Source organism: Ranitomeya variabilis, chromosome 5, assembly GCF_051348905.1.
Source record: "Ranitomeya variabilis isolate aRanVar5 chromosome 5, aRanVar5.hap1, whole genome shotgun sequence".
Lineage (NCBI taxonomy): Eukaryota > Metazoa > Chordata > Amphibia > Anura > Dendrobatidae > Ranitomeya > Ranitomeya variabilis.
The window spans coordinates 229,579,750-229,605,187 of record NC_135236.1 but is presented as its reverse complement, the minus strand read 5'-3'; the positions used below and the strand labels follow the sequence as shown (position 1 = coordinate 229,605,187).

The window sequence follows — 25,438 nt, the reverse complement described above, 5'->3', positions numbered from 1 at the left end:
AAGCCATGCATACAGGAGGGGGGAGATGAGCCATGCATACAGGGAGATGAGCCATGCATACAGGAGGGGGGGAGATGAGCCATGCATACAGGAGGGGGGGAGATGAGCCATGCATACAGGTTGATGAGCCATGCATACAGGAGGGGGGAGATGAGCCATGCATGCAGAGGGGGGAGATGAGCCATGCATGCAGGGGGGGGGGAGATGAGCCATGCATACAGGAGGGGGGGAGATGAGCCATGTATACAGGGAGATGAGCCATGCATACAGAAGGGGGAGATGAGCCATGCATATAGAGGGGTGGAGATGAGCCATGCATACAGGGAGGGGGGAGATGAGCCATGCATACAGGGAGGGGGACAGATGAGCCATGCATACAGGAGGGGGGGTGGGCCATTATACAGTATGGAGCATCATGTGTGGCCATTATACAGTATTGAGCATCATGTGGGGCCATAATACAGTATTGAGCATCATGTGTGGCCATTATACAGTATGGAGCACTGTGTGGCCATTTTTTGTTGTTATAATTGTTGTTTATGAAACAGTGTGATCAGCAGTGCTAAATGGGTGTGGTTGGGACGTGTATATGGGTGTGAGTAGTTGTGAAATGGGTGTGGTCAGAGGCATGGTCTAAAATGTGCTGCGGTGGTATGGTATGGTATGGTACCGCATTTGTGTGATCACAGCAAGTGCCGCAAATCCCATAGGAAACGAATGAGGCCAAACGCACTGTTGCCATAAGTGATCCGTTATGCAGCAGATGCGGAAAAACTGCCGGATCTGCTGCACAAGGTTACTTTCACATCAGCGATTTTTGCCAAAAGTCACTGCCGATAGTGTCATACTCACCAAAGGGGGAGGCAGCACTAAAAGTGCCTAGGGCAGCAGAAACTCTAAATACGGCCCTGCCTCTCCCATCACTCCCCCTCTGCCTCTGACTCAGCGTGTGCCAGCAGTGGAGCTGATGAGACACTGAGAGGCACTGCAGAAGCCAGAGCAGCAAGTGTACAAGGAGGAGAGGTAAGTATTGTGTATGTGTGTGTGCTGCACGATACTGTCTGTGGGGGGCTGCACTATACTGTGTGTTTGTTTGTAGGGGGGGCGCTGAGTTATACTGTGTGTGGGGGGCTGCATTATACTGTATGCAAGTGGTTGCATTATACTGTGTGTGTGGGGGGCTGCAATATACTCTGGGTAGGCTGCTTTATACTCTGGGGGAGCTGCATTATACTCTGAAGGGGCTGCATTATACTCTTCGTGGGGACTGCAGTATACTCTGAGGGGGGGCTGCATTACACTATGAATGAGGTGGCATTATACTCTATCAAGGACCATGGGGAGTGCATTTTACTATATGTACTATATGGGACCTGCATTATAGTGTATCGAGGACTATCTGTAGCAATTATTCTTCCTCAGCCGGAGTAAGGGTATGTGCACACGGTCAGTAAACGATGCGGGTTGGACGTTGCATACTTGTGCAGTGTCCCGATGTAACAGCATAGTGGATGGGACTTCAAGAAATCCTATGCCCACTATGCTTTCACAGATGCCCGCAGTTCACCCATGGAGAAGGACATGTGGCACGTCTCTCCAGACTGCAGCATGTCTATCTTGCGGAGATGCGAGTCTCTGCAAGATAAATGTCACCTATGCAATGTAATGGTCGGTAAATCCGCGCGGTTCAGTGAACACAAGTGGATTCACCTGTGTTCAATAGACGGCAGTGCTTTGGATGCAGCAGACATGTGCTGCGTCCAAAGCGCTGCCAATTACTGAACGTGTGCACCTACCCTAAAGAGGCCGGGAAACGAGCATCAAAAGACTTCAGTATTGTCGATCAGTCTCGTTTACCGGCCTGAACTTAGTGCTTGTAAATACAACAGAAATGTTTGTATGATGGTGCAATATGTTATCATTTGGGGCCCCACTTTAAACTTTTGCCCGGGGCCCCACTTTGTCTAAAACCGGCCCTGCAGATCGGTGAATGATACATTGCTAGAATTAGGTTCTCTGCCTCTACATCATGCTACCATCAGATTAAATGGCAAAACCTGCTGACCTATTCCTTTTAATGTGTCAGTTTTTGGGTCCAGAATTGTTTGTTAGTAACATTGGCTTTCTTGAGGTCACTCTTTGGGTTCTTCCCCTGTATAAGATCACCCTGGCAATAAGTCACAGTGAAAAATATATGTGGTGAAGTATGTTCTTGCAGAGATCTGTAAGACTGACTCAACCATCTTTCTAATCTACAGTATATGCTGTAAGGTGACAAGCTGTTTATAAAAAAAGAGTATAGAAGGATGAATGGTGTATTTTAGAGTGGGTTGTCCAACATTTTTAAGGCATTACCTCAAAGCAAGTAATTTAACAATAGTAGAAATTAAAGGAGTTGTCCTCTAATCAGACAACCCCTTCTCAATCTGAGTGTTTGCCTTCGTTAATATGAAAAAAACTTATACGCACCTCAGGTGCCCGCGCCATTCCTGCGGTATTTGCACTCTCTCTCAGGACTCATATGAGATTGTTATGTCACTTGAGCCCAGAGATGACTTCTTGATGTTTGATGCATCTGAAGGCGGAGACCGTGAAGCCAACACTGTTATTTCTTAAGCTGTCCCCTCCCCTAGGAGGCCTAGGACAGAATGCTAGTGTATCAGCACGTAAGACAAACAAGATAAAAGAAACCAACTAACATACAAATGCTCACGAAAGGTAGAGAGGTCTATAGGGAAGGTTATGAATGTACCAACCAAATGGGAATAGGACAACGAGGAAAGCATACACCCAAAAGTGGCACGCAACAATCTTCAGCAGCAACAACGATCTCCAATTCTGCACAGCGTCTCCTAGGACCTCTGAAGAAAAGCTTTCACTGGCAAAGAAGAGGTCTGACCAGATTTTGCACTATAGGGAGAGGAAATGACCAGGTCAGAAACAGCTGTGAGATGGAGCTACAAGTTTCTAACCAAAACACCTTTTATTTAAAAAGGCAATAAATGGCACTGCATTCAACAGAGTGCATGCACAAACTAAAAATGATTTCATATAAAAGAGATGATAAATACAAAATAAAAAATTAAAACATCATAATCAAAGGGGACCACTAAAAATGGGTGTAAGGTAGCAAGGTACCATGGGAAAAATGCAATCAAGGTTGATAACAGACAATGTAATAAATGTATTGATGGAAAATGACTAGAGGGGAAAACATGCTAGAGGTAAATCAGTCATAGCTCCTTGTCTGAAAATATGCATAAACACAGTGATGCATAGGCAACGTGATGCTGTTAGTGCTGACACCTTAATCATATATAGAGGCATTGTTATGGTATATTGCAAGTAAGTGTGCATAAGAGGAGACCTCACAAAATTGAACATGCATGTATAGCAAGAATGTGTATAGCAGCAAGATATGAATAACAGCAAGATATACAATGGGTCTATGTGGGACAAAAATTGAATGGAGAGGCAGCAGTGGTTACCCGATGGTGGTCCCCGGTTCATGCCCCAATGCGCGCTTTGAAACCAATTCCTTTGTCTGGGGTTATATATTCATGTGCTTCTCACAAAATTAGAATATCATCAAAAAGTTAATTTATTTCAGTTCTTCAATACGAAAAGTGAAACTCGTATATTATATAGAGTCATTACAAACAGAGTGATCTATTTCAAGTGTTTATTTGTTAATGTTGATGATTATGGCTTATAGCCAATCAAAACCCAAAAGTCATTATCTCAGTAAATTAGAATACTTTATAACACCAGCTTGAAAAATGATTTTAAGATCTGAAATGTTGGCCTACTGAAATGTATGCTCAGTAAATGCACTCAATACTTGGTTGGGGCTCCTTTTGCATCAATTACTGCATCAATGTGGTGTGGCATGGAGGCGATCACCCTGTGGCACTGCTGAGGTATTATGGAAACCAAAGTTGCTTTGATAGCAACCTTCAGCTTGTCTGCATTGTTGAGTTTGGTGTCTCTCATCTTCCTTTTGACAATATCCCATAGATTCTCTATGGGGTTAAGGTCAGGCGAGTTTGCTGGCCAATCAAGCACAGTGATACTGTTGTTTTTAAACCAGGTATTGGTACTTTTGGCAGTGTGGACAGGTGCCAAGTCCTGCTGGAGAATTAAATTTCCAAGTCCAAAAAGCTTGTCAGCAGAGGGAAGCACGAAGTGCTCTAAAAATTTCTTTGTAGACGACTGCTCTGACTTTGGTCTTGATAAAACACAGTGGACCTACACCAGCAGATAACATGGCTCCCCAAACCATCACTGATTGTGGAAACTTCACACTAGACCTCAAGCAGCTTGGGTTGTGTGCCTCTCCACTCTTCCTCCAGACTCTGGGACCTTGATTTCCAAATGAAATGCAAAATTTACTTTCATCTGAAAACATCACCTGGGACCTCTAAGCAACAGTCCACGTCATTTTTTCCTTGGCCCAGGTAAGATGCTTCTGGCCTTGTCTATTGGTTATAAGTGGCTTAACACAAAGAATGCTGCATTTGTAGCCCATTTCCTGGATATGTCTGTGTGTGGTGGCTCTTGAAGCAATGACTCCAGCAGCAGTCCACTCCTTGTGAATCTTCCCCAAAATTTTGAATGGCCTTTTCTTAACAATCCTTTCAAGGCTGCTTTTTCTACCACACTTTTTCCTTCCACTCAACTTTCCATTAATATGCTTGCATACAGCACTCTGTGAACAGCCAGCTTCTTTAGCAATTATGTTTTGTGGCTTTCCCTCCTTGTGGAGTATGTCAGTGACTGCCTTCTAGACCTCTGTCAAGTTAGTAGTCTTCACCATGATTGTGGAGCCTACTGAAACAGACTAAGGGACCTTTTTAAACACTTAGGAAGCCGTTGTAGGTGTTTTTTTTTATTAATTATTCTAATATACTGAAATAATGATCCCACAGATGTTCAATGATATTCAGGTCTGGGGACTGGGATAGCCATTCCAGAACAGTGTAATTGTTCCTCTGCATGAATGCCTGAGTAGATTTGGAGTGGTGTTTTGGATAATTGTCTTGCTGAAAGATCCATCCCCTGCGTAACTTCAACTTTGTCACTGATTCATGAACATTATTGTCAAGAATCCGCTGATACTGAGAGGAATCCATGCATCCCTCAACTTTAACAAGATTCCCGGTGCCGGCATTGGCCATACAGCCCCAAAGCATGATGGAACCTCCACCAAATTTTACTGTGGGTAGCAAGTGTTTTCTTGGAATGCTGTGTTTTTTTGCCGCCATGCATAACGCCTTTTTGTATGACCAAACAACTCAATCTTGGTTTCATCAGTCCACAGGACCTTCTTCCAAAAAGAAATTGGCTTCTCCAAATGTGCTTTTGCATACCTCAGCCGACTCTGTTTGTGGTGTGCTTGCAGAAACGGCTTCTTTCGCATCACTCTCCCATACAGCTTCTCCTTGTGCAAAGTGCGTTGTATAGTTGACCGATGCACAGTGACACCATCTGCAGCAAGTTGATGCTGCAGCTCTCTGGAGGTGGTCTGAGGATTGTCCTTGACTGATCTCACCATTCTTCTTCTCTGCCTTTCTGATATTTTTCTTGGCCTGCCACTTCTGGCCTTAACAAGAACTGTACCTGTGGTCTTCCATTTCCTTACTATGTTCCTCACAGTGGGAAAAGTGCTTTAGTAAGTCAGTAAAAAGTAGGTAGGAGTATTTAAAACAAGAAAATAAGGGTGCCCATACTTATGCACCTGTCAAATTTTGTTGGAATGCAGATTGCACATTTTCTGTTAGTACAATAAACCTCATTTCAAGGCAGAAACATTACTGTGTCCAACAGTTATTAGATATGTGAAACAGAAATAGCTGTTGCAAAAAAAACAATTTTTATGAAACATTAAGCTTAAGATTAATAGGGGTGCCCAAACTTTTTCATATAACTGTACATTATGCTTTTTTTTTTAATCAAAACAGTGTTTACTAAATACCCTATGTTAATTATTTAATGCACTTGCTTTTTTACTTATTTATTTTCATTAGGGTATATGCACACATTGCTTTTTCTTTGGTTTTACATTTATTACGTTGACTGTTATCAACCATGATTAAATTTTTTCCATATGGTATTACCTTCTTACCTTACATCCATTTTTAGTGGTCCCCTTTGATTATGATCTTTACTTTTTTATTCTGTTTTTATCATCTTTCATATTAAATCATTGTTTTTAACGTGTGCGTGCACTCTGCTGGAAGCAGTGCCAGTCATTGTCACCCATTGTTAAATAAAGGTGTTTTAGTTATCATATTATGTCCCTTATTTATCCCTTGACCTTTGTTCGGTGTTCTCCTTTTGGTTTTCAGCATTATTCCGAATGCTCTGCCATTCTTTTCTCCATGACATATAAGTTACTTCAGACATGATGATGTGCATAATACTTTTCAGCTTTGTACATACTGTATATGATCTGCCATGTCCAGTTTTTGTCTGTTCTAAGTTTCTAACCAGCATACAAAGGGCCGTTAACCTTGTCAACACCAAAGGAAACTAAATCCATTTAATATGAAACATAAACACACAGCCTATGGAAAATCTGCTATTCACAATACGCAGTGATTTTCTAACTCCAGATCTCCCAGGACGATGTGACCCGCTCGTTACAGGAACAACCCCATGTGAGTCCTGGGAGAGAGTGCCGCCACAGGGGGCGAGTATAGGTGTTTTTATTTTAACGAGGGCAAACATTCAGATTGAGAAGGGGTTTTCTAAGTAGTAGACAAACCCCTTTTTCTTTAAGTTTCTATATTGAATTCTTGGTGAGTTTTTCACACTTTGCAAGAAACTTGGCATATTACAGTTCCAGCAAAGTGGGAATTATAGAAATCTCATGCCCAGTGTGCTTTTTTTATTTATTTACCGGAATACTTCATCACGTTACTTTTTCTTTCTGAATTTTATTGTGCAGAATTTCCCCATACAATTGCATTAGATATAGAAAATCCACAAGTAAAAAACTCAAATGTTTTTAGTGTTTCCAGTAAGTAAATGCACTAAAACCACATGTAATCCACATGCAATTATTAATAGAGTCTTACCAAAGCCAAATACCAGCAAGTATCAAAAACAAATCATAGCAGCATGTAATACCAAAAGGAGACAAAAATGTAATAAGAATGCATTTAAAAAATCGCAAGAAACCTAATTTTAGCTACAAGGTCCTGAAATGCTGCAGATGTAGGGACCGCAGGTAAAGAAGGATGCAGGGACAAATAGGAGCCAGAAAGCAAATAGCGTTTTTAACTTTCTTTTTAACTTCCAACCAAAAAGATGACAAACGTTTTTCCACGCAGGGAACTTATGTACAAGAACACAATCTCGCAGTAAATCCTAATTACTATATGACCGCCCTGAACTATACCCGTAGAACGCGGCAGCGCCTCACTAGTGACTCCCTACTAAGATAAAGTCAACAACGGTCACTTATCAGTGCTGGTTCAGCGATGTAGTCCTGACGGTGAGGCTCCGACAACGCCGTAGTCCTGATGGCGGAGGAAGGAGGTGTCTTCTGGCGACGGGCCCAGGCGTAGAGTCGAGTCCAGAATGTCTTTTGCGGTGCTGCGTTCCCTCCTGCAGGCGGACGTTGATCCGAGGTAACAGCCTCCCAGTCCAGAGAAGAGTCTTTTTGAGGAGGATTAGGAGAATAATCAGTATCAGTCACAGCTGAGACGAAACCATGCGAGTCCGTAGCACTCTCTGGCAAGGTGCTCTCAGGGAGCGCAGTAATACTGTCCCTGAGCTGGTCAGCACTACCCCTCTGCCTGGGGGGTCGCTGACGACGAATGCGCCTCTTTTTGGGGGCTCTGGTAGTTGCCCGCAGTGTCTGTTGCACGTTTTCCCCCTGCTTCCAGCAAGTCTCACTGCGGCCTGCACACTCACAACAACTGCGCTGCAGTTTCCTCTCCTCAGAGATTTCCCGCGCTTCTCTGCCCCTGCTTTCGCGCGTTTTGCTTTTTATCCTCTCCTCTCCCTGCGTCACTCTTCCTCCTGTCACATGAGCCTGGCTTCCCATGCACCCCTCAAATCCGTCCCCCGGAACCCCGACTCCCGGCAACAATGGTTCCACCCGTCTGCACAGCTCACCAGGTCCCTGTCCCCTACATTCCCCCACCCTGTATGCTCGCCAGTCCCTGGGCGAGGCCTTCGCACTGACAGGTCGCCCACCTGACGGATTGTTCCACACTTGGGTCTGTCTGGTGTGTAAGTCAGGACTGTAGCGAGTTGGGGGTCTACCGGCAGTAGAACGTTCAGAACGTCGTGGCTCGGGTCCTTGTATAGGGGGTGTTGGGGAAATGTCGTCAGCGGAAGAGTGACTGGTCAGGGGTAGTGTAGTAGTCGAGATAGGGGGAGTATTTTGACGCCGTTCTTCTTCTTCATCATCTTCTTCATCCCACCAATGGTTGTTGGGGGATTCAGTCGTAGGTGGCTCTTCCCTGATTGCGGATTCCGGGGTGTCCGAGTCAACAGAGCGACACAACCGGAGCATGTTGCGATGAAGAATGCGAGTACCTGTACTTCCGAGGGCCTCAGACTGCACTTCATATACAGGTCCATGCGGGTCTATACGGCGAAGCACCCGATAGGGTGTTTTTTCCCAACGATGGTCTAACTTGTTTTGCGGTCTTTGCTCTCGAACGAGTACTCGATCACCTGGCCAGAACTCTGGGGGTTTTGCTGTAGGGGTGCTCCGATGCTCCACTTCCCGAATTCGAGTGTGTACCAGTCGGTGTAAGGTCTGCAGCCGATGCCGATGATCACGCACCCACGAAGCCATCCCTGTTCGGGGGCCTTCTTCCTCCGAAGACAGTTCCAGATCTGTCATGCCTTTTCCTGGGCGCCCAAAGACCACTTCATACGGGGTGCGTCCTGTGACTTGATGAACTCTATTGTTGTAGACCCACACTAGGTCCGACACATACTCCGGCCAGCGGGCCTTCTGATCTTGTTCTAGCGCACGCAGCATTTGAAGCAAAGTCCGGTTAAACCGCTCACAAGCCCCATTTCCCTGGGGATGATACGGTGTGGTGCGTGACTTATCAATGCCGTAGAGGCGATGCAGCTCTTCCATGACTTTGCCCAAGAAACAGGCGCCTTGATCCGAATGTATTCGCCTCGGACAGCCGTAAACTTGAATAAAGTTCTTACAGATAGCGCTCGCCGCCGACTCAGCTGTCTGATCACGGGTAGGGGTGACTACCGCGAATTTTGAAAAATGATCTACCATAACGAGGCAGTGTTCGTAGCCTTGATGCGCTGCTCCAATGGTAATGTAGTCTATCATTAATACTTCAAAAGGGGCAGACGTCGTGATGCTCTGCACAGGCGCCCTTTCCTCCGGTGACTTGGTTAGCTCACATTGTCGACATTGTCTACAGGCAGTTTGTACTTCCGCAAGCAGCCGAGGATGATAGAACCGAGTTTGCAGCCACTTAAACGTCCTCTTCACTCCGAAGTGTGCCCCGGACTCATGAGCTTCTTTAGCAACTGCGGCCACCACGGGCCCTGGTAAGACCATCTGCCAGGTCGGCTCGGAATCTGCCTGAGCCATGGTTAAGTGGCATAAGAGCCCGTCCTGAAGAGTTAGGCGCTCCCACTGCTGCAGAAGAAGGTTCAGGTCTGACGGGAGAGTTTGTCCAGGGCTTCTCACGGGCAATAGACCATTCGTTATCCACTGTCGCAATGGAGCTAGTTCCTGGTCTTCCTGTTGCAGCCGTATCCATTCGTCCCGACTCTGAACCAACAGTCCTGTAGCCGTTCCGTTCCCGGTCTGTTCCCGGCTCACAGCCGTCCGAGTAGCGCCCCCGATGGCGTAGGGGATTTCTTCTCCCTCCAGCTCCTCATCTCGGTTAGTCCTTGGGGGATTCTTCCGCAGACGAGATAATGCGTCAGCATGAACATTCTCCGCTCCTCGCTTGTAAAGGATACGGTATCTGTACTTGGCCATCCGGGCTACCCAGCGCTGTTCTAGGGCACCCAATTTTGCATTTTCCAGATGTGCCAATGGGTTGTTATCCGTGCGTATCAGCACCTCGGAACCGGCCAGGTACTCAGCGAACCGCTCCGTCATAGCCCACACCACGGCCAGCAGCTCCACCTTGAAAGAACTGTAATTGTCTGGGTTCAACTCAGAGTCATGAAGAGACCGACTCGCATAGGCGATCACTCTCTCCCGCCCATCCTGAACCTGAGACAACACAGCCCCCAATCCCTGAGAGCTGCCGTCGGTGTGTAGGATGAACGGTTGCGAAAAGTCCGCATAAGCCAACACCGGCGGCTCCATGAGAGCTGTCTTCAAGTCCCGGAACGCTGCTTCTTGTGACTCCTGCCATTGTATCTTCTTTCCCCGTTCCTTGGGGGAGCTTCCTTTCAGCAGGACTTGTAGATTGTGAGAACGGCGAGCAAAATTCTTCACGAAGCGCCGGTAGTACCCAGCGAGGCCCAAGAACGCCCGTACATCCTTAGCGGTCTCCGGTGTGGGCCACTCCTGGATTGCAGCAATCTTCTCCTGCGATGGCCGGACTCCTTCGGCGGACACCACATGCCCCAGGTACTCGATCTGTTCCCGGAACAAGTGACACTTCTGGGGCTTCACCTTAAGCCCGTATTTCAGCAACCGGTCTAGTACCTGTTCCAGTCGGCACAGATGTTCCTCAAATGTTGGGGCGTAGATGATGATGTCATCCAGATAAATGAGAGTGGCCTCGAAGTTCAAATCCCCCAGACACCGCTCCATTAATCGTTGGAAGGTGCCTGGAGCGTTGGCCAGCCCAAACGGCATTCGATTGAACTCAAATAGTCCCATGGGAAGGATGAACGCTGTCTTAAGACGATCTGCTTCTGTCATCGGGACCTGCCAGTATCCGCTGGCTAGGTCTAAGGTGGAAAAATATTTGGCCCGACCCAGCACGGAGAGAGACTCCTCGATACGGGGAAGTGGATAAGAGTCTCGGACGGTGCATGCATTTAGCTTACGATAGTCCACACAGAACCGGAGCGTGCCGTCCTTTTTCCGCACCAGCACGATCGGGGCAGCCCACGGGCTCTGACTCTCGCGGATCACTCCCTTTTGTAGCATCTGGCCTAACAACGTCTTTACTTCCTGGTACATCTGCGGGGGAATCTGTCTGTACCGCTCCCTGATGGGCACTGTATCTCCGGTCGGAATTCCATGTTCGATGGCCGTGGTACAGCCAAAATCATCTTCATGTTGCGCAAACACTTCAGCATAGTGTCCAAGGAGCCGCTGCACTCGCGAGACTTGTGATGGATCCAGACCCGGTAATTCTGCTCGCATATGTTCCAGAATAGTTTGACCTTTTCGGAACGCTATCAGCTCAGGATCCTGTGTAGACCGGACACTGACCATCCAGGGATCAGGGGAATCCACCTTTAACTGTAAAGTATCTGGAGGAGGCATCACTTCTAACGGTCGTAACACTTTGGCCATCTCACTTCGGACCCGTAGCACGACATCGTGTTCGTCCACATTCACACATCGCACTGGTACGGCCCCATTTTTAACAGTAGCCAGAGATCGGGCCACCAGCAGTCCTGTGGGCAAAGGGGACGTAAAGGTGGGCTCAACCTGCACTTGCACTCCTTCCAGAGGGATGCGAGCTCGGATGGGCAGGGATATAACAGTCTGTCCTGGGGGAAACGTCACTTCTGCTGTCGGGGAGGTGATTACTTTCCCTAGTATGTCTCCCTCCTGAAAGGTCTCTTGCACACGGACTTCCCTCACTAACTGTCTGAACACGGAGCCTTGAGGTGTACTGGTCCCCCACTGATTGAGTGTCTCTTGTGTGGTCTCCCCTAACAGCAAACTGCCAAAGTCCTTCAATACATTCATCCCCATACCATCTTTCCGCACGATTGCAATGTTTAGCTCTTGCAGAGCATTCATGTACTGAGTGACAGTCTCGCCCTCTTTTTGTCGCCGTCCAAACAACCGGGCCCGCAGCTCTCCCACGTCGGTGGGATCCCCGTGCGTCCCCTCTAACACATGTAACACCCCGGTAAAAGTATTCCGCTCTGTGGGGGGTCTCAACATCACTGAATCCCGAGCCTCTCCGTCTAAGGCCATAATGGCCACCTCTGCTTCCAGGGCTGGGGTCATAGGATGCATTCTCAACAGCCCCCTCATCCTTTCAGTCCAGCTCCACAACAACATGTTGCTCCCATTAAACTTGGGCAAATTGTTTAACATGGCCCCCAATGAGAGAGAAGCTCTAGGCCCAGCCCCATCCTCCGTATCTTCTGGCTCCTTCTTTGGATCCTGCATCCTGCCGACTACGCCAAATGTAGGGACCGCAGGTAAAGAAGGATGCAGGGACAAATAGGAGCCAGAAAGCAAATAGCGTTTTTAACTTTCTTTTTAACTTCCAACCAAAAAGATGACAAACGTTTTTCCACGCAGGGAACTTATGTACAAGAACACAATCTCGCAGTAAATCCTAATTACTATATGACCGCCCTGAACTATACCCGTAGAACGCGGCAGTGCCTCACTAGTGACTCCCTACTAAGATAAAGTCAACAACGGTCACTTATCAGTGCTGGTTCAGCGATGTAGTCCTGACGGTGAGGCTCCGACAACGCCGTAGTCCTGATGGCGGAGGAAGGAGGTGTCTTCTGGCGACGGGCCCAGGCGTAGAGTCGAGTCCAGAATGTCTTTTGCGGTGCTGCGTTCCCTCCTGCAGGCGGACGTTGATCCGAGGTAACAGCCTCCCAGTCCAGAGAAGAGTCTTTTTGAGGAGGATTAGGAGAATAATCAGTATCAGTCACAGCTGAGACGAAACCATGCGAGTCCGTAGCACTCTCTGGCAAGGTGCTCTCAGGGAGCGCAGTAATACTGTCCCTGAGCTGGTCAGCACTACCCCTCTGCCTGGGGGGTCGCTGACGACGAATGCGCCTCTTTTTGGGGGCTCTGGTAGTTGCCCGCAGTGTCTGTTGCACGTTTTCCCCCTGCTTCCAGCAAGTCTCACTGCGGCCTGCACACTCACAACAACTGCGCTGCAGTTTCCTCTCCTCAGAGATTTCCCGCGCTTCTCTGCCCCTGCTTTCGCGCGTTTTGCTTTTTATCCTCTCCTCTCCCTGCGTCACTCTTCCTCCTGTCACATGAGCCTGGCTTCCCATGCACCCCTCAAATCCGTCCCCCGGAACCCCGACTCCCGGCAACAATGGTTCCACCCGTCTGCACAGCTCACCAGGTCCCTGTCCCCTACACAGACAATCTGCAGCATCAAATACTTATGGTAGCAACTTAACCTAACTCACCAGGTAAATCTCTGGTCGCTCCTGCACTGCTGCTCTGGTGGTCCTGTGATGACATGCACACATGACTGCCACAACCGATCCTAAGCCGTCTCATGCCTTACATAGACTGAGGCCAGTGATGGGCAGCAGTGGTTGTGTGCGTATTTATAGCATCTAATGACAGCAGTACAAGTAACCAAAGATCAGCACAGCAGTGGTGGCATTAGGGCGGTGAACGATTCACCTAGTAATAGTTATTTTGTGTTATTAGTACAGTCTCTGTTTTCAGTCCATTAATTTAAGGACATGAACAGCCTCTTAGTTTCAGAATACAATTATTATTATTATTATTGTTATTATTACAGGAGAAAAAAAGAATTGCAATTCACAATGCTGCGAGACATTGGGACATCCAGCAAAACAGAATCTTGCCTGGCACAAATTCTGACCTGGATAGTGGAGGCTCTGTGAGTCCTTCTCATAAACCATGCCAATTGAATGGATCTGCGCCTTATGAATATACTGAAGATAAAAGGTAATTTCAAGTGTGTGCCTAATTGAATTTATTGTGTGAACATTAAGTGGACACTAAATAAGCAAAAATATAAATATAAATATGCAACTTTGAGCTAATATCTCCTGATAGCAAACGTGGGGTAGGGGTGGAGCAGTACAGCTGAGTTTAGCTGTGTCACATTACAAACCCTTCTATAGCCTCTCCTCCTCTCATTGCATTGTCACCTCTACTGTCCTGTCCCTCCCCTCACATTGCCTGTATTGAGATGATACAAAGGAGTCACTAGTGACGCTTATGTCTGCTGTTCTCACAGCAACTTGTAATCACTCCGGTGTGAGATCAAGCTGTTATTTCATGTCTCACACTAGAGAAAGCCTGTTCTAAGCTATGGTGGGGGGTGTTCTTTTTTCTCTTTAGTTTTGTTTCTTGCTTATGATTGGTCAAAGTCATACTGGGGGGAAAAGTACACGCCCCGGTGAAAACACTCTGACAACTTCCTCTTGAACTCATTGTCTACCAAATACTTTGATAGCTAAAATCTCTGCAATGGGGAGGCATAAAAAACATGTTTCATTCTGCTCTTCAGCCATAATGTGTCCAGTTCAAAATTAAAACTTTGATGAAAGGTCCTCTTTCCAGTCCTGTTGTGTAAAAAGTATCGATATTTTATGTGTCCAAAGTTATTTTGAGTACAAAAAAGAAAAAGCGCTGAACTCGCCATGTAAATGAACACATTCTGCTTGTATTATCATGGCTACTATTCTAGCTGCTGACTTGCAGTGTAATACAGATGAGAAAAAAGGGGATATTGGCACACCCACATGAGCTTCTTAATTGTTTAACCCATTAAAATATGACTCATGTTGTCTCGGTGTGTACATCTCTGGCATTAAACAGGCCCTTAGTCATGGAGATTTAATTACTATTTTGGTTGCTTTTGGTTTTAAATAGGTCACCCAATCATATAAAACTCTAATAAACGAATACATTAACTTAATTATAATAGCGTTCTTAGTATAAGCTATGGTAAATCACCATTAATTAAATGTTCAGTTAGTAGTATGGTTTAGTATAGTATATAGTTTAGTATAGTATAGTATAGTAGTATAGTCATTGTATAGTTTCTGAAAGTGCTAAAAATAATAAAAATAGTCTTATTTTTATGGGATTGTAAGAGCTGTCCTGAAATTGGAAGACAATGGCATAAAGAACCCTCTGTAGAGAAATGTACAGGATTTTAATTATGAATGATATAATGTATATCTATTGTCTGAACAGCTAGCACATAATGGTGATTTAGCTAAATACTAAGAACAACATTGCAATTAAAGAGGTTGTCCACTATTTTTTTTATTGATAGACTATCCTTAGGATAGGTTATCAATGTTTGATCAGCTGGGGTCCGACTCCCAGCGCCCTCGCCGATCAGCTGTTATCGGTGTTGTCCGTTGCTGGACGGAATTACTTACTTGCAGAGCTGCTCCATCTTCTGATATTGGCCGCTCCAGGGAACTACACATCTGCTACCTATTGATTTGACTGTTTTTACATACAAGTGGATGTGCCAATGTCCCCTTTTTTCTCACTGAAATTTATTTAAACTTGTTCAAACGACTTAGAATGAATCCTAAATATTGTAAAATGCTTGATAATAAACATAGTTAATATCCTTAAGATTAATAAAAGTTTTTGTTGTGGTGAAGAATCCTAGTGATTAAAGAACCTACAGGTAGGTAAAGTTAAATGAAATGTTAGCACAAGATATGTGACCAAGGCTTAAAGGGTTATTCCCAAAATAACAAGTTACGGTATCCTTTTTTTATGGATAAGGGTTACTTTATGAGGGGCTGACCACTGGGATCCTCTGCATTTCCTAGGATGTGGTTCTTTGCTGCCCCATCATGAATGAAGCAGAGGTGCGGATGATCGGCCTCTGCTCCATTCATTGTAAAATGGACTGCAGAAGAATGCAGAGTACACAGAGTGGCTGTTTCTGCCGGTCCCATGGAAAATGAACAGAGTAGAGGATGAGCCTCTGCACCTGCATGCCTTTCAAGATGGGGCACTGCCATTTCTAAGGTTCCAGATCCCCATTCTCAGGATCACAGGGAGTCCTATAAATCAGACCCCCAGCTATCCGTAAATAATCCCTTTTCATATGGATAGGGGATAACTTGTGATTTGAGGAATAACTCGTTAATTTTGAAAATGGCAAATGTCCTTCCTCTTGCATCAATCTTCTCAGTCAGTATATGTTTCTGTGAAGCAAACAAATGATGTCTTTTCAGATTTCTTGGATTATTGAATTAAAAGTCGAAGACGTATATTGTATGCAAGAGTGTACGCAACATCTAAAATCTAGAGCAGGAACATGTGAGAAATTACTCAGTGCTATATGTAAAAAAATATATGTTTTTACTATGTAATCCTGACACACTTTGGTTTGTTGCTGTACATGTCAGTATTAAATATAATTTTAAGGGCTTGTTCACATACAGTATACAGTCATGGCCAAAAGTATTGATACCCCTGCAATTCTGTCAGATAATACTCAGTTTCTTCCTGAAAATGATTGCAAACACAAATTATTTGGTATTATTATCTTCATTTAATTTGTCTTAAATGAAAAAAACACAAAAAGAATTGACCTAAAGCCAAAAAACATAAAAAAGGAGGTGGACAAAAGTATTGGCACTGTTAGAAAAATCATGTGATGCTTCTCTAATTTGTGTAATTAACAGCACCTGTAACTTACCTGTGGCACCTAACAGGTGTTGGCAATAACTAAATCACACTTGCAGCCAGTTGACATGGATTAAAGTTGACTCAACCTCTGTCCTGTGTCCTTGTGTGTACCACACTGAGCATGGAGAAAAGAAAGAAGACCAAAGAACTGTCTGAGGACTTGAGAAACCAAATTGTGAGGAAGCATGAGCAATTTCAAGGCTACAAGTCCATCTCCAAAGACCTGAATGTTCCTGTGTCTACCGTGCGCAGTGTCATCAAGAGTTTAAAGCCCATGGCACTGTGGCTAACCTCCCTAGATGTGGACGGAAGAGAAAAATTGACAAGAGATTTCAACGCAAGATTGTGCGGATGTTGGATAAAGAATCTCTACTAACATCCAAACAAGTTCAAGCTGCCCTGCAGTCCGAGGGTACAACAGTGTCAACCCGTACTATCCGTCGGCGTCTGAATGAAAAGGGACTGTATGGTAGGAGACCCAGGAAGACCCCACTTACCCCAAGACATAAAAAAGCCAGGCTGGTGTTTGCCAAAACTTACCTGAAAAACCCTAAAACGTTTTGGAGGAATGTTCTCTGGTCAGATGAGACAAAAGTAGAGCTTTTTGGGCAAAGGCATCAACATAGAGTTTACAGGAGAAAAAAGAGGCATTCAAAGAAAAGAACACGGTCCCTACAGTCAATCATGGCGGAGGTTCCCTGATGTTTTGGGGTTGCTTTGCTGCCTCTGGCACTGGACTGCTTGACTGTGTGCATGGCATTATGAAGTCTGAAGACTACCAACAAATTTTGCAGCATAATGTAGGGCCCAGTATGAGAAAGCTGGGTCTCCCTCAGAGGTTATGGGTCTTCCAACAGGACAATGACCCAAAACACACTTCAAAAAGCACTAGAAAATGGTTTGAGAGAAAGCCCTGGAGACTTCTAGGGGGGCCAGCAATGAGTCCAGACCTGAATCCCATAGAACACCTGTGGAGAGATCTAAAAATGGCAGTGTGGAGAAGGCACCCTTCAAATATCAGGGACCTGGAGCAGTTTGCCAAAGAAGAATGGTCTAAAATTCCAGCAGAGCATTGGAAGTAACTCATTGATGGTTACCGGAAGCGGTTGGTCGCAGTTATTTTGGCTAAAGGTTGTGCAACCAAGTATTAGGCTGAGGGTGCCAATACTTTTGTCTGGCCCATTTTTGTTGGAGTTTTGTGTGAAATGATCAATGTTTTGCTTTTTGCTTCATTCTCTTTTGTGTTTTTTCATTTAAGACAAATGAAATGAAGATAACAATACCAAAGTATTTGTGTTTGCAATCATTTTCAGGAAGAAACTGAGTATTATCTGACAGAATTGCAGGGGTGTCAATACTTTTGGCCATGACTGTATATGGTATCAAACGCTGAATATTATGTGTCTGAAGGGGGGTTTATAGCAGATGATTTTAATGTTCTGTAAGATGGGTAAAACAGGCACCGCATATCGGTCAGTAGTATCCATTGATATGGAGTAAACTATGGTAATTCTGGCCTAAAAACACTAGAATAGACAAATTATCAGGTCCAAAACAGCATAATGTCATTCTGTGACCGTAGGAATGCTGGGGAAGAGGGACCCTATATTGTCCCTAATCTAGGGAAGCCCTAATGTATCCTTAACCCCGGGGTTACTCCTGAAGGTGGAGATGTCCGGTACCCACTCTCCTCCCAGGGGGAGGAAAGGGGCAGGAGTAAAGGGTAATTCTTGCTGGACAAGGGGAACCAAGGCACAATCAAACGACAGACACCGGCTTATATAATGGAAGGGTGTGGTTCCAATAGATGACAAGGAACTCTATTTGTTCCATGGCACGAAAAACCTGTTAACTCATGAAAGTACCATACTTGTCTAAGGTGACCATACTTGTCTAAGGTGTTTTTTGCCACTAAAATTACAGAAATGGACTTACAGAAGCTTGAAAAAAAATCTAGCAGTGATTGCTGCTATATAAATTCAGTGCTTGTCTGAGATCCTATATCGCTGTCAATTTGGCGGAAGCCATGTAGTCCGTTATGGCAGCGTCTGGGTCCCAGTGGTGTCGCAGAATTAGAGGGATCAGTTCTAAGAGCAAGCCGAGGCTGACAACCGATCCACATGGCTTTCCAACCATCGTGAGTGACATGAAATCTTAAACAAATATTAGATTTTCGTAACAACAGGCCATTAGGAAGCACTTTACTTTTAAGCTAGGACCTTAGCTTATATTTCTCAGTGGCTGGAAAACACCTTTAAGAGGTGGAAAATAAAGAAGTAGATGCCCCAAGGCATATCAGTTCTGCATATGGATTCAATATTTAGTGCCAAAGCACTTTACCAAGATTGTAGGGTTGTAACCTGATCTCCACTATGACGGTCTCGCCAGCAGTGGGATATTTTAGCGCAAGACATTTAGAATACATGACATCTGGGTCTCAATATCTTGATCTATTTTGTCATTACAGACTGAAATATTGAGCACTAAAATCCCCGAGATTTAAGGAGCCAAAATACCACATCTTTCTGGGCTTGTCAAGGCCTTTAAATGGCTTTACAGTTCTGTACCTCATAAATTATTTACACTTAAATGCTCGCAATCAAATATTTGTTCTCCTAAAAGCAGGGGCGTAACTACCGCGGTCGCAGGGGTCGCAATTGCGACGGGGCCCGCAGTGCTTAGGGGCCCACCCAGTCCAGCAGACTGGGCGGGCTCCTAAGAACTCTAAGCTACAAAATGGGCCGCCGGCCCTTTAAATAATTCTTCCTTACAGGCCCTGCTGCGCGTGCACTCGCGATCACGGGTGGGACTGCACTTGACCCGCAGCAGAGCCCCTCCACCGCAGAGAGCCGCACACCACTACTATAGCTGCCACTGCTCTGTGCGCACAGGACCTGTGATGAGGTCACAGGAGGGGAGGAGTTGGAGTCACATGATCAAGGGCTTCCGTGTAGTGCAGGACAGTAGTGCAGTGCTGTTTGTCATCATGCTGGAGGAGGGTAAGCTTTTGTGTGAGGTCAGGAGGGGTTTGGGTGGATGACATGTAGCAGAGCAGTGTGTGTATGAGGTGTACGGAGCAGAGCCGGGTGTGCATGAGGTGTACGGAGCGGAGCCGGGTGTGTATGAGGTGTACGGAGCAGAGCTGGGTGTGCATGAGGTGTACAGAGCAGAGCCGTGTGTGTACGAGGTGTACGGAGCGGAGCCGTGTGTGTACGAGGTGTACGGAGCGGAGCCGTGTGTGTATGAGGTGTACGGAGCGGAGCCGGGGGTGTATGAGGTGTACGGAGCGGAGCCGGGTGTGTATGAGGTGTACGGAGCAGAGCTGGGTGTGCATGAGGTGTACGGAGCGGAGCCGTGTGTGTACGAGGTGTACGGAGCAGAGCCGGGTGTGTATGAGGTGTACGGAGCGGAGCCGGGTGTGTATGAGGTGTACGGAGCGGAGCCGGGGGTGTATGAGGTGTACGGAGCGGAGCCGGGTGTGTATGAGGTGTACGGAGCAGAGCCGGGTGTGTATGAGGTGTACGGAGCGGAGCCGGGTGTGTATGAGGTGTACGGAGCAGAGCTGGGTGTGCATGAGGTGTACAGAGCAGAGCCGTGTGTGTACGAGGTGTATGGAGCGGAGCCGTGTGTGTACGAGGTGTACGGAGCGGAGCCGTGTGTGTATGAGGTGTACGGAGCAGAGCCGGGGGTGTACGGAGCGGAGCCGGGTGTGTACGAGGTGTACGGAGCGGAGCCGTGTGTGTACGAGGTGTACGGAGCGGAGCCGTGTGTGTACGAGGTGTACGGAGCGGAGCCGTGTGTGTACGAGGTGTACGGAGCGGAGCCGTGTGTGTACGAGGTGTACGGAGCGGAGTCGGGGGTGTACGGAGCGGAGTCGGGTGTGTACGAGGTGTCGCATCTCTGCTTCAGGAAAATGGCCGCCGCGATCTCCATCTAGGCACGCGCGGCATCCTGCGGCCATTTTCCTGAAGCCGCGGCCAGCAGAGCGCCGCTTCTGCGCACGCGCGGCCAAAGGAAGATGGCCGCCCCCACCGATCACCAATGAAATGTCGCACATCACGCTATTTTCACTCCCCTGTGCAGTGGATTCGGGACCTTGGGCATGCGCACACCACTACGCCACCAACGGAAAACTAAGCAAGATCTGGGGGAAGACACCACGCCCATCTGACCAGACCAGCCTGATTGACAGGCGAAAACGACTACTTTGGTAACGTATTTCGGCAGCATAGGTGGGGAATCGGGGTCCACAAAATACACTATTGCAATGCACAGCTCAGGCCCTATTTAACAGTATTTTTATCTCATACGGAAAAAACGGGGTGACAGGTTCCCTTTAAGAGAAAGCCAAAATAACCCCGGGACAGAAGGCGAGAGCAGGGGGGAGGTGCGGGACAGAGCCGCTTTAGGCTAGTTTCACACTAGCGTTAACTGCAATACGCCGCAAATGCGTCATTTTGCCGAAAATACGCATCCAGCAAAAGTTCTTGCTGGATACGTTTTTTCGTCATAGACTAACATTAGCGACGCATTTGCGACGCATTGCCAAACGTCGCGTCCGTTTTGCGACGCTTGGGCGTGTGGTAGTGGACCGTCGGGAGAAAAAAACCTTACATGTAACGTTTTTTGCTCCCGACGGTCCACTTTTTCCGACCGCGCATGCGCGGCCGGAACTCCGCCCCCACCTCCCCGCACTTCCCCGCACCTCACAATGGGGCAGCGGATGCGTGGGAAAAATGCATCCGCTGCCCCCGTTGTGCGGCGGAGACCACACTAGCGTCGGGAACATCGGCCCGACGCACAGCGACGGGTTGTTCCCGACGCTAGTGTGAAACTAGCCTTAGTCAGGAGAAGCTGAGGAGCTGCAGCCGGTTTACATCAGCCACCCCTGTACCACAGAGGAGATTGTGAGTTGTGTATATGAGCTGGTATCTCTGGTGTGTGTGTGTGTGTGTGGTATCTGTAGTGTGTGTGTGATAACTGTAGTATGTGTGTGATATCTGTAGTATGATGTGTGTGTGTGTGATATCTGTAGTGTGTGTATGTGTGTGTGTGTGTGATATCTGTAGTGTGTGTATGTGTGTGTGTGTGTGTGTGTGATATCTGTAGTGTGTGTGTGTGTGTTATCTGTAGTGTGTGTGTGTGTGTGTGTGATATCTGTAGTATGATGTGTGTGTGTGTGATATCTGTAGTATGTCTGTGTGTGTGTGTGATATCTGTAGTGTGTGTGTGTGATAACTGTAGTATGTGTGTGATATCTGTAATATGATGTGTGTGTGATATCTGTAGTATGATGTGTGTGTGTGTGATATCTGTAGTGTGTGTGTGATATCTGTAGTATGTGTGTGTGTGAGGCAGCGGCGTAACTACTACGGTCGCAGCTGCAAGCGGCTCTGGCAGGTCAGGGGGCCGTGAGTCCCCTTGAGCCTGTCTCCCTTATGCTTGTGTCCCCATGTGCCAGTCTCCCTTGCCCATTAGTCCCTGTGTGTCCCCATGTGCCTGTCTCCCTTGTCCCCTTATGCTTGTGTCCCTTGTCCCCTTATGCTTGTGTCCCTTGTCCCCGTGTGCCAGTCTCCCTTGCCCATTAGTCCCTGTGTGTCCCCATGTGCCTGTCTCCTATGTCCCCTTGTGCTTCTGTCAGTCTCCTTTGTCCCCTTGTGCTTGTGTCAGTCTCCTTTGCCCACTAGTCCCTGTGTGTCAGTCTCCCTTTCCCACTTGTCCCTGTGTGTCCCCTTGTGCTTGTATCCCTTGTCCCCTTGTGTCAGTCTCTTGCTCACTAGTCCCTATGTGTCCCCTTGTGCCTGTCTCCCTTGTCCCCTTGTGCTTGTCCCCGTGTGTCAGTCTCCATTGCCCACTAGTCCCCTTGTATCAGTCTCCCTTGCCCACTATTCCCCGTGTGTCAGTCTCCCTTGCCCACTAGTCCGTGTCCCCGTGTGCCAGTCTCTCTTGTCCACTAGTCCCCGTGTGCCCTTTGTGTCAGTCTCCCTTGCCCACTTGTGTCAGTCTCCCTTGCCCACTAGACCCCTTGTATCCTTCTCCCCTGCCTCCTAGCCCCCATGTGTCCCCTAGTGCCTGTCTTCCTTGCCCCCTTGTTCCCTCTCCTCTGCCCCCTCGTCACCATTTGCTGGTGTCTTTGTCACTGCCCCTGTATGGAGGGGCTGCATTATACTATGAGGGGGGGGCTGCATTGTATTCTATGGGGCTTACATTGAATTTTATGGCGGGGGGGGCCCCATTTGGAAGTTCGCACCGGGGCCCATAACTTTGTAGTTACGCCACTGCCTAAAAGCATAGTTCTTTCAAGTTAGTAAAGAATGAAGATTTTATTTATTTCTATAGGAATCCTTGCCTGCAACAAGCATTGCATTGCAGTGTAAGTGAAGGTGTCCTGGATGGGAAAAGATTGTTAAATTACATTTACACACAAAGCAAATAAACATTACAATTTGCAATGCTAAGGCTGGGACTACACGGTCACTTTGCCACTGATACATCATGGCATAGTGCTGCTAAATGGCCTTGCACTGCGACCTGCAAGGCATCCAGACAAGCAAGTTGAAACCATTTAGATTTGTCAACTTGCTTGTTGTGGTGGTACTTTGTTAATCAGAATGTGACCCAGTTGACTTGTACTACACTATGCAGTAATGCATCAGTGGCATAGGACTATCTTAAGTTGCATGAGCTGTGTACAAAGTCACTGTGTAGCCCCAGCCAAATGCAGGAGATCAGCGCTGAATCATTACATCTCAAACATTGACAGACCTATGCTATGGTCGGGGTGTGTCTTTTTTCTGCTGTGTTGCTGCCTACTTGTTATTGGGCAACTTGTATGGGAGAAGAAGTACACGCCCCAGCAGAAACTATGAGAACACCCACTTGGGCTTGTCAAAAGTTAACTTGTTAGGTGCCAAATACATTGCTAATATCTCTGCAATGGAAAAGCAACATAATAAAAAGTTTAATTCTTCCCTGCATGCACTATTACATTGTGTCCACTTCAACATGAAAAATGTGGTGAAAGGTTCACTGTAATATATTATAGTTTGATATCAATAGGCTTATATAGCATAACTGTGCAACAAGTGATGCAAGACTAACCTCCAGAGAAGTGACCTTACCATTAGCAGGAGCTCTGTGTTTATGTAATGGGGTCACTCGCCACCGCACCTTAAAATAAGATTTATTTGTGGTTCCAAACAGAGATTGTGGAGACAGTGTGGCTGAGAGCTGTTTTGGGTGTAAGGCCGGGGTCACATGGGCGTCAATTTTCTTGTGTGAGAATTGGGCCAAATATGCAAATGACACTCAGCTCCCACTCTGTCAGAGTCTGAGCCGAGTGTCAGTGCACTGTGCATGGTGTCCCGATTTTCTGATATGAGAAAATTGCAGCACAGGTGCATAGTAGACGGAGAACTTAAATTCCCAATCTTCTCCATTTCCAGCATACGCCGGAATCAGACTATACTGAGATGACATCAGAATGCAGTCCGATGTTTCACATGCACCCATAGACTTGTATGGGTGTGAGTGATCCGATTCTCGGATGCACCCGAATCGGCATGAGAAAATTAGCTGCCCTGCCCCATAGTATAGCATTGGGCCTAGTGGTATCCAATAAAACAGAGCATAGCACTTGACCATGTTATATGACAGTGTGAGCGAGCTCCAAATCACCCTTCCTTTGAGCCATAACAGCATACATCACTACCTCCTTACACACAAAGCATCACACATGCAAACAATTAAAAACATCCATAATACAAAATGGTAGTAAAAAGCTATTACAGTGCGTTATTCACTAATCACAGGAAAACGGCTAACACAAATTTTTTTACCTTTGCAGAACGGGACTAAGATCATTCTGATCATTTAATCCACCTGGACCCAGTATGAAGTATTAGTTGGGCTTCTCTCTGTAAGAGTAGGTTATGTCTGTCCCCTCCCCCACATTACACTGGCCGCTATTACATATAGTTAACGCTGACAATCAGACTGTCACATCCTCCTCCTCCCTATACAGAGACCTGATCACAGATGTCAGTGCGTTCTCTCCAGTCTACCGGTTCCTCCTATATCTACATCTATATCTAATTACAGGATATCACAAAAAGCTGAACTATAGATTAGAAAAAAACAATTGCTAACTGGTTTTAATTAGTAAATAAAATACTTGTACTGCATTCCTTTAAGATCTTTGCATTAGGAACAGACTCCACCATTCTAACAGATGATCCAACAACAAAAGTGAAATAAATCTTGTAACTGGGTGATTACTCAATTTTCATACCTTTTTGAACAGGATAATTCTGTCTTGATGCAATTCATACAGTAAAGTGATTTTAAGTTAAAAAAAAAAAACCTCATCCTAAAATGATTACTTCATACATAAATACTTTAGAGGAAAATATTGTCGGGGTAAATATGCAGTCAATTACAGCCAGACCCTAATTGCTAATCTTCTAAACCACAGGTTACCTCATAATTTGGAAAGTAAACTCGCAGAACACTACTGACTACTGTTCAGCTTTTGGAAGATATTTGAAATATTGCATTTTTAAGTCATTTGTACAATTACTGCTAAGAGTCCCAAGAAGTCCATCTAACATATGTTCAGAATGAAAATCTGGTGTTAGAGAGGACTGCACATCGTCAACCTGTCAAATACTGCTGAGCAGGACAATACATGTATCTTGTATTGTCATAATGATGAAACAAATGGAAAAACGAACTCTTGGTGTCAAAGGGCCCCTCAGTGTGATATGATGAATATGTCCATCATGAGCTCAAAACTCTTTTCTCCATGATAGATATTTATGTCCTAATGAATCGCCTATTGCTGCTTCTGTACTGGTGCCATCTGGGGCAGGAGCCTGGAGC

At 46.2% G+C, this 25,438-nt stretch overlaps 1 protein-coding gene across 2 annotated transcripts in view; it reads left to right on the top strand.

The window, feature by feature from the left end:
• Nucleotides 1-25,438, top strand: part of LRRC49 (leucine rich repeat containing 49) — a 296,862-nt gene that overhangs the window by 212,174 nt on the left and 59,250 nt on the right. For both annotated transcript variants that reach the window (XM_077263871.1, XM_077263870.1), the window contains exon 12: nucleotides 13,662-13,831. In XM_077263871.1, coding sequence (XP_077119986.1) covers nucleotides 13,662-13,831 — 170 coding nt within the window. The remainder of the gene's footprint in view (nucleotides 1-13,661; nucleotides 13,832-25,438) is intronic.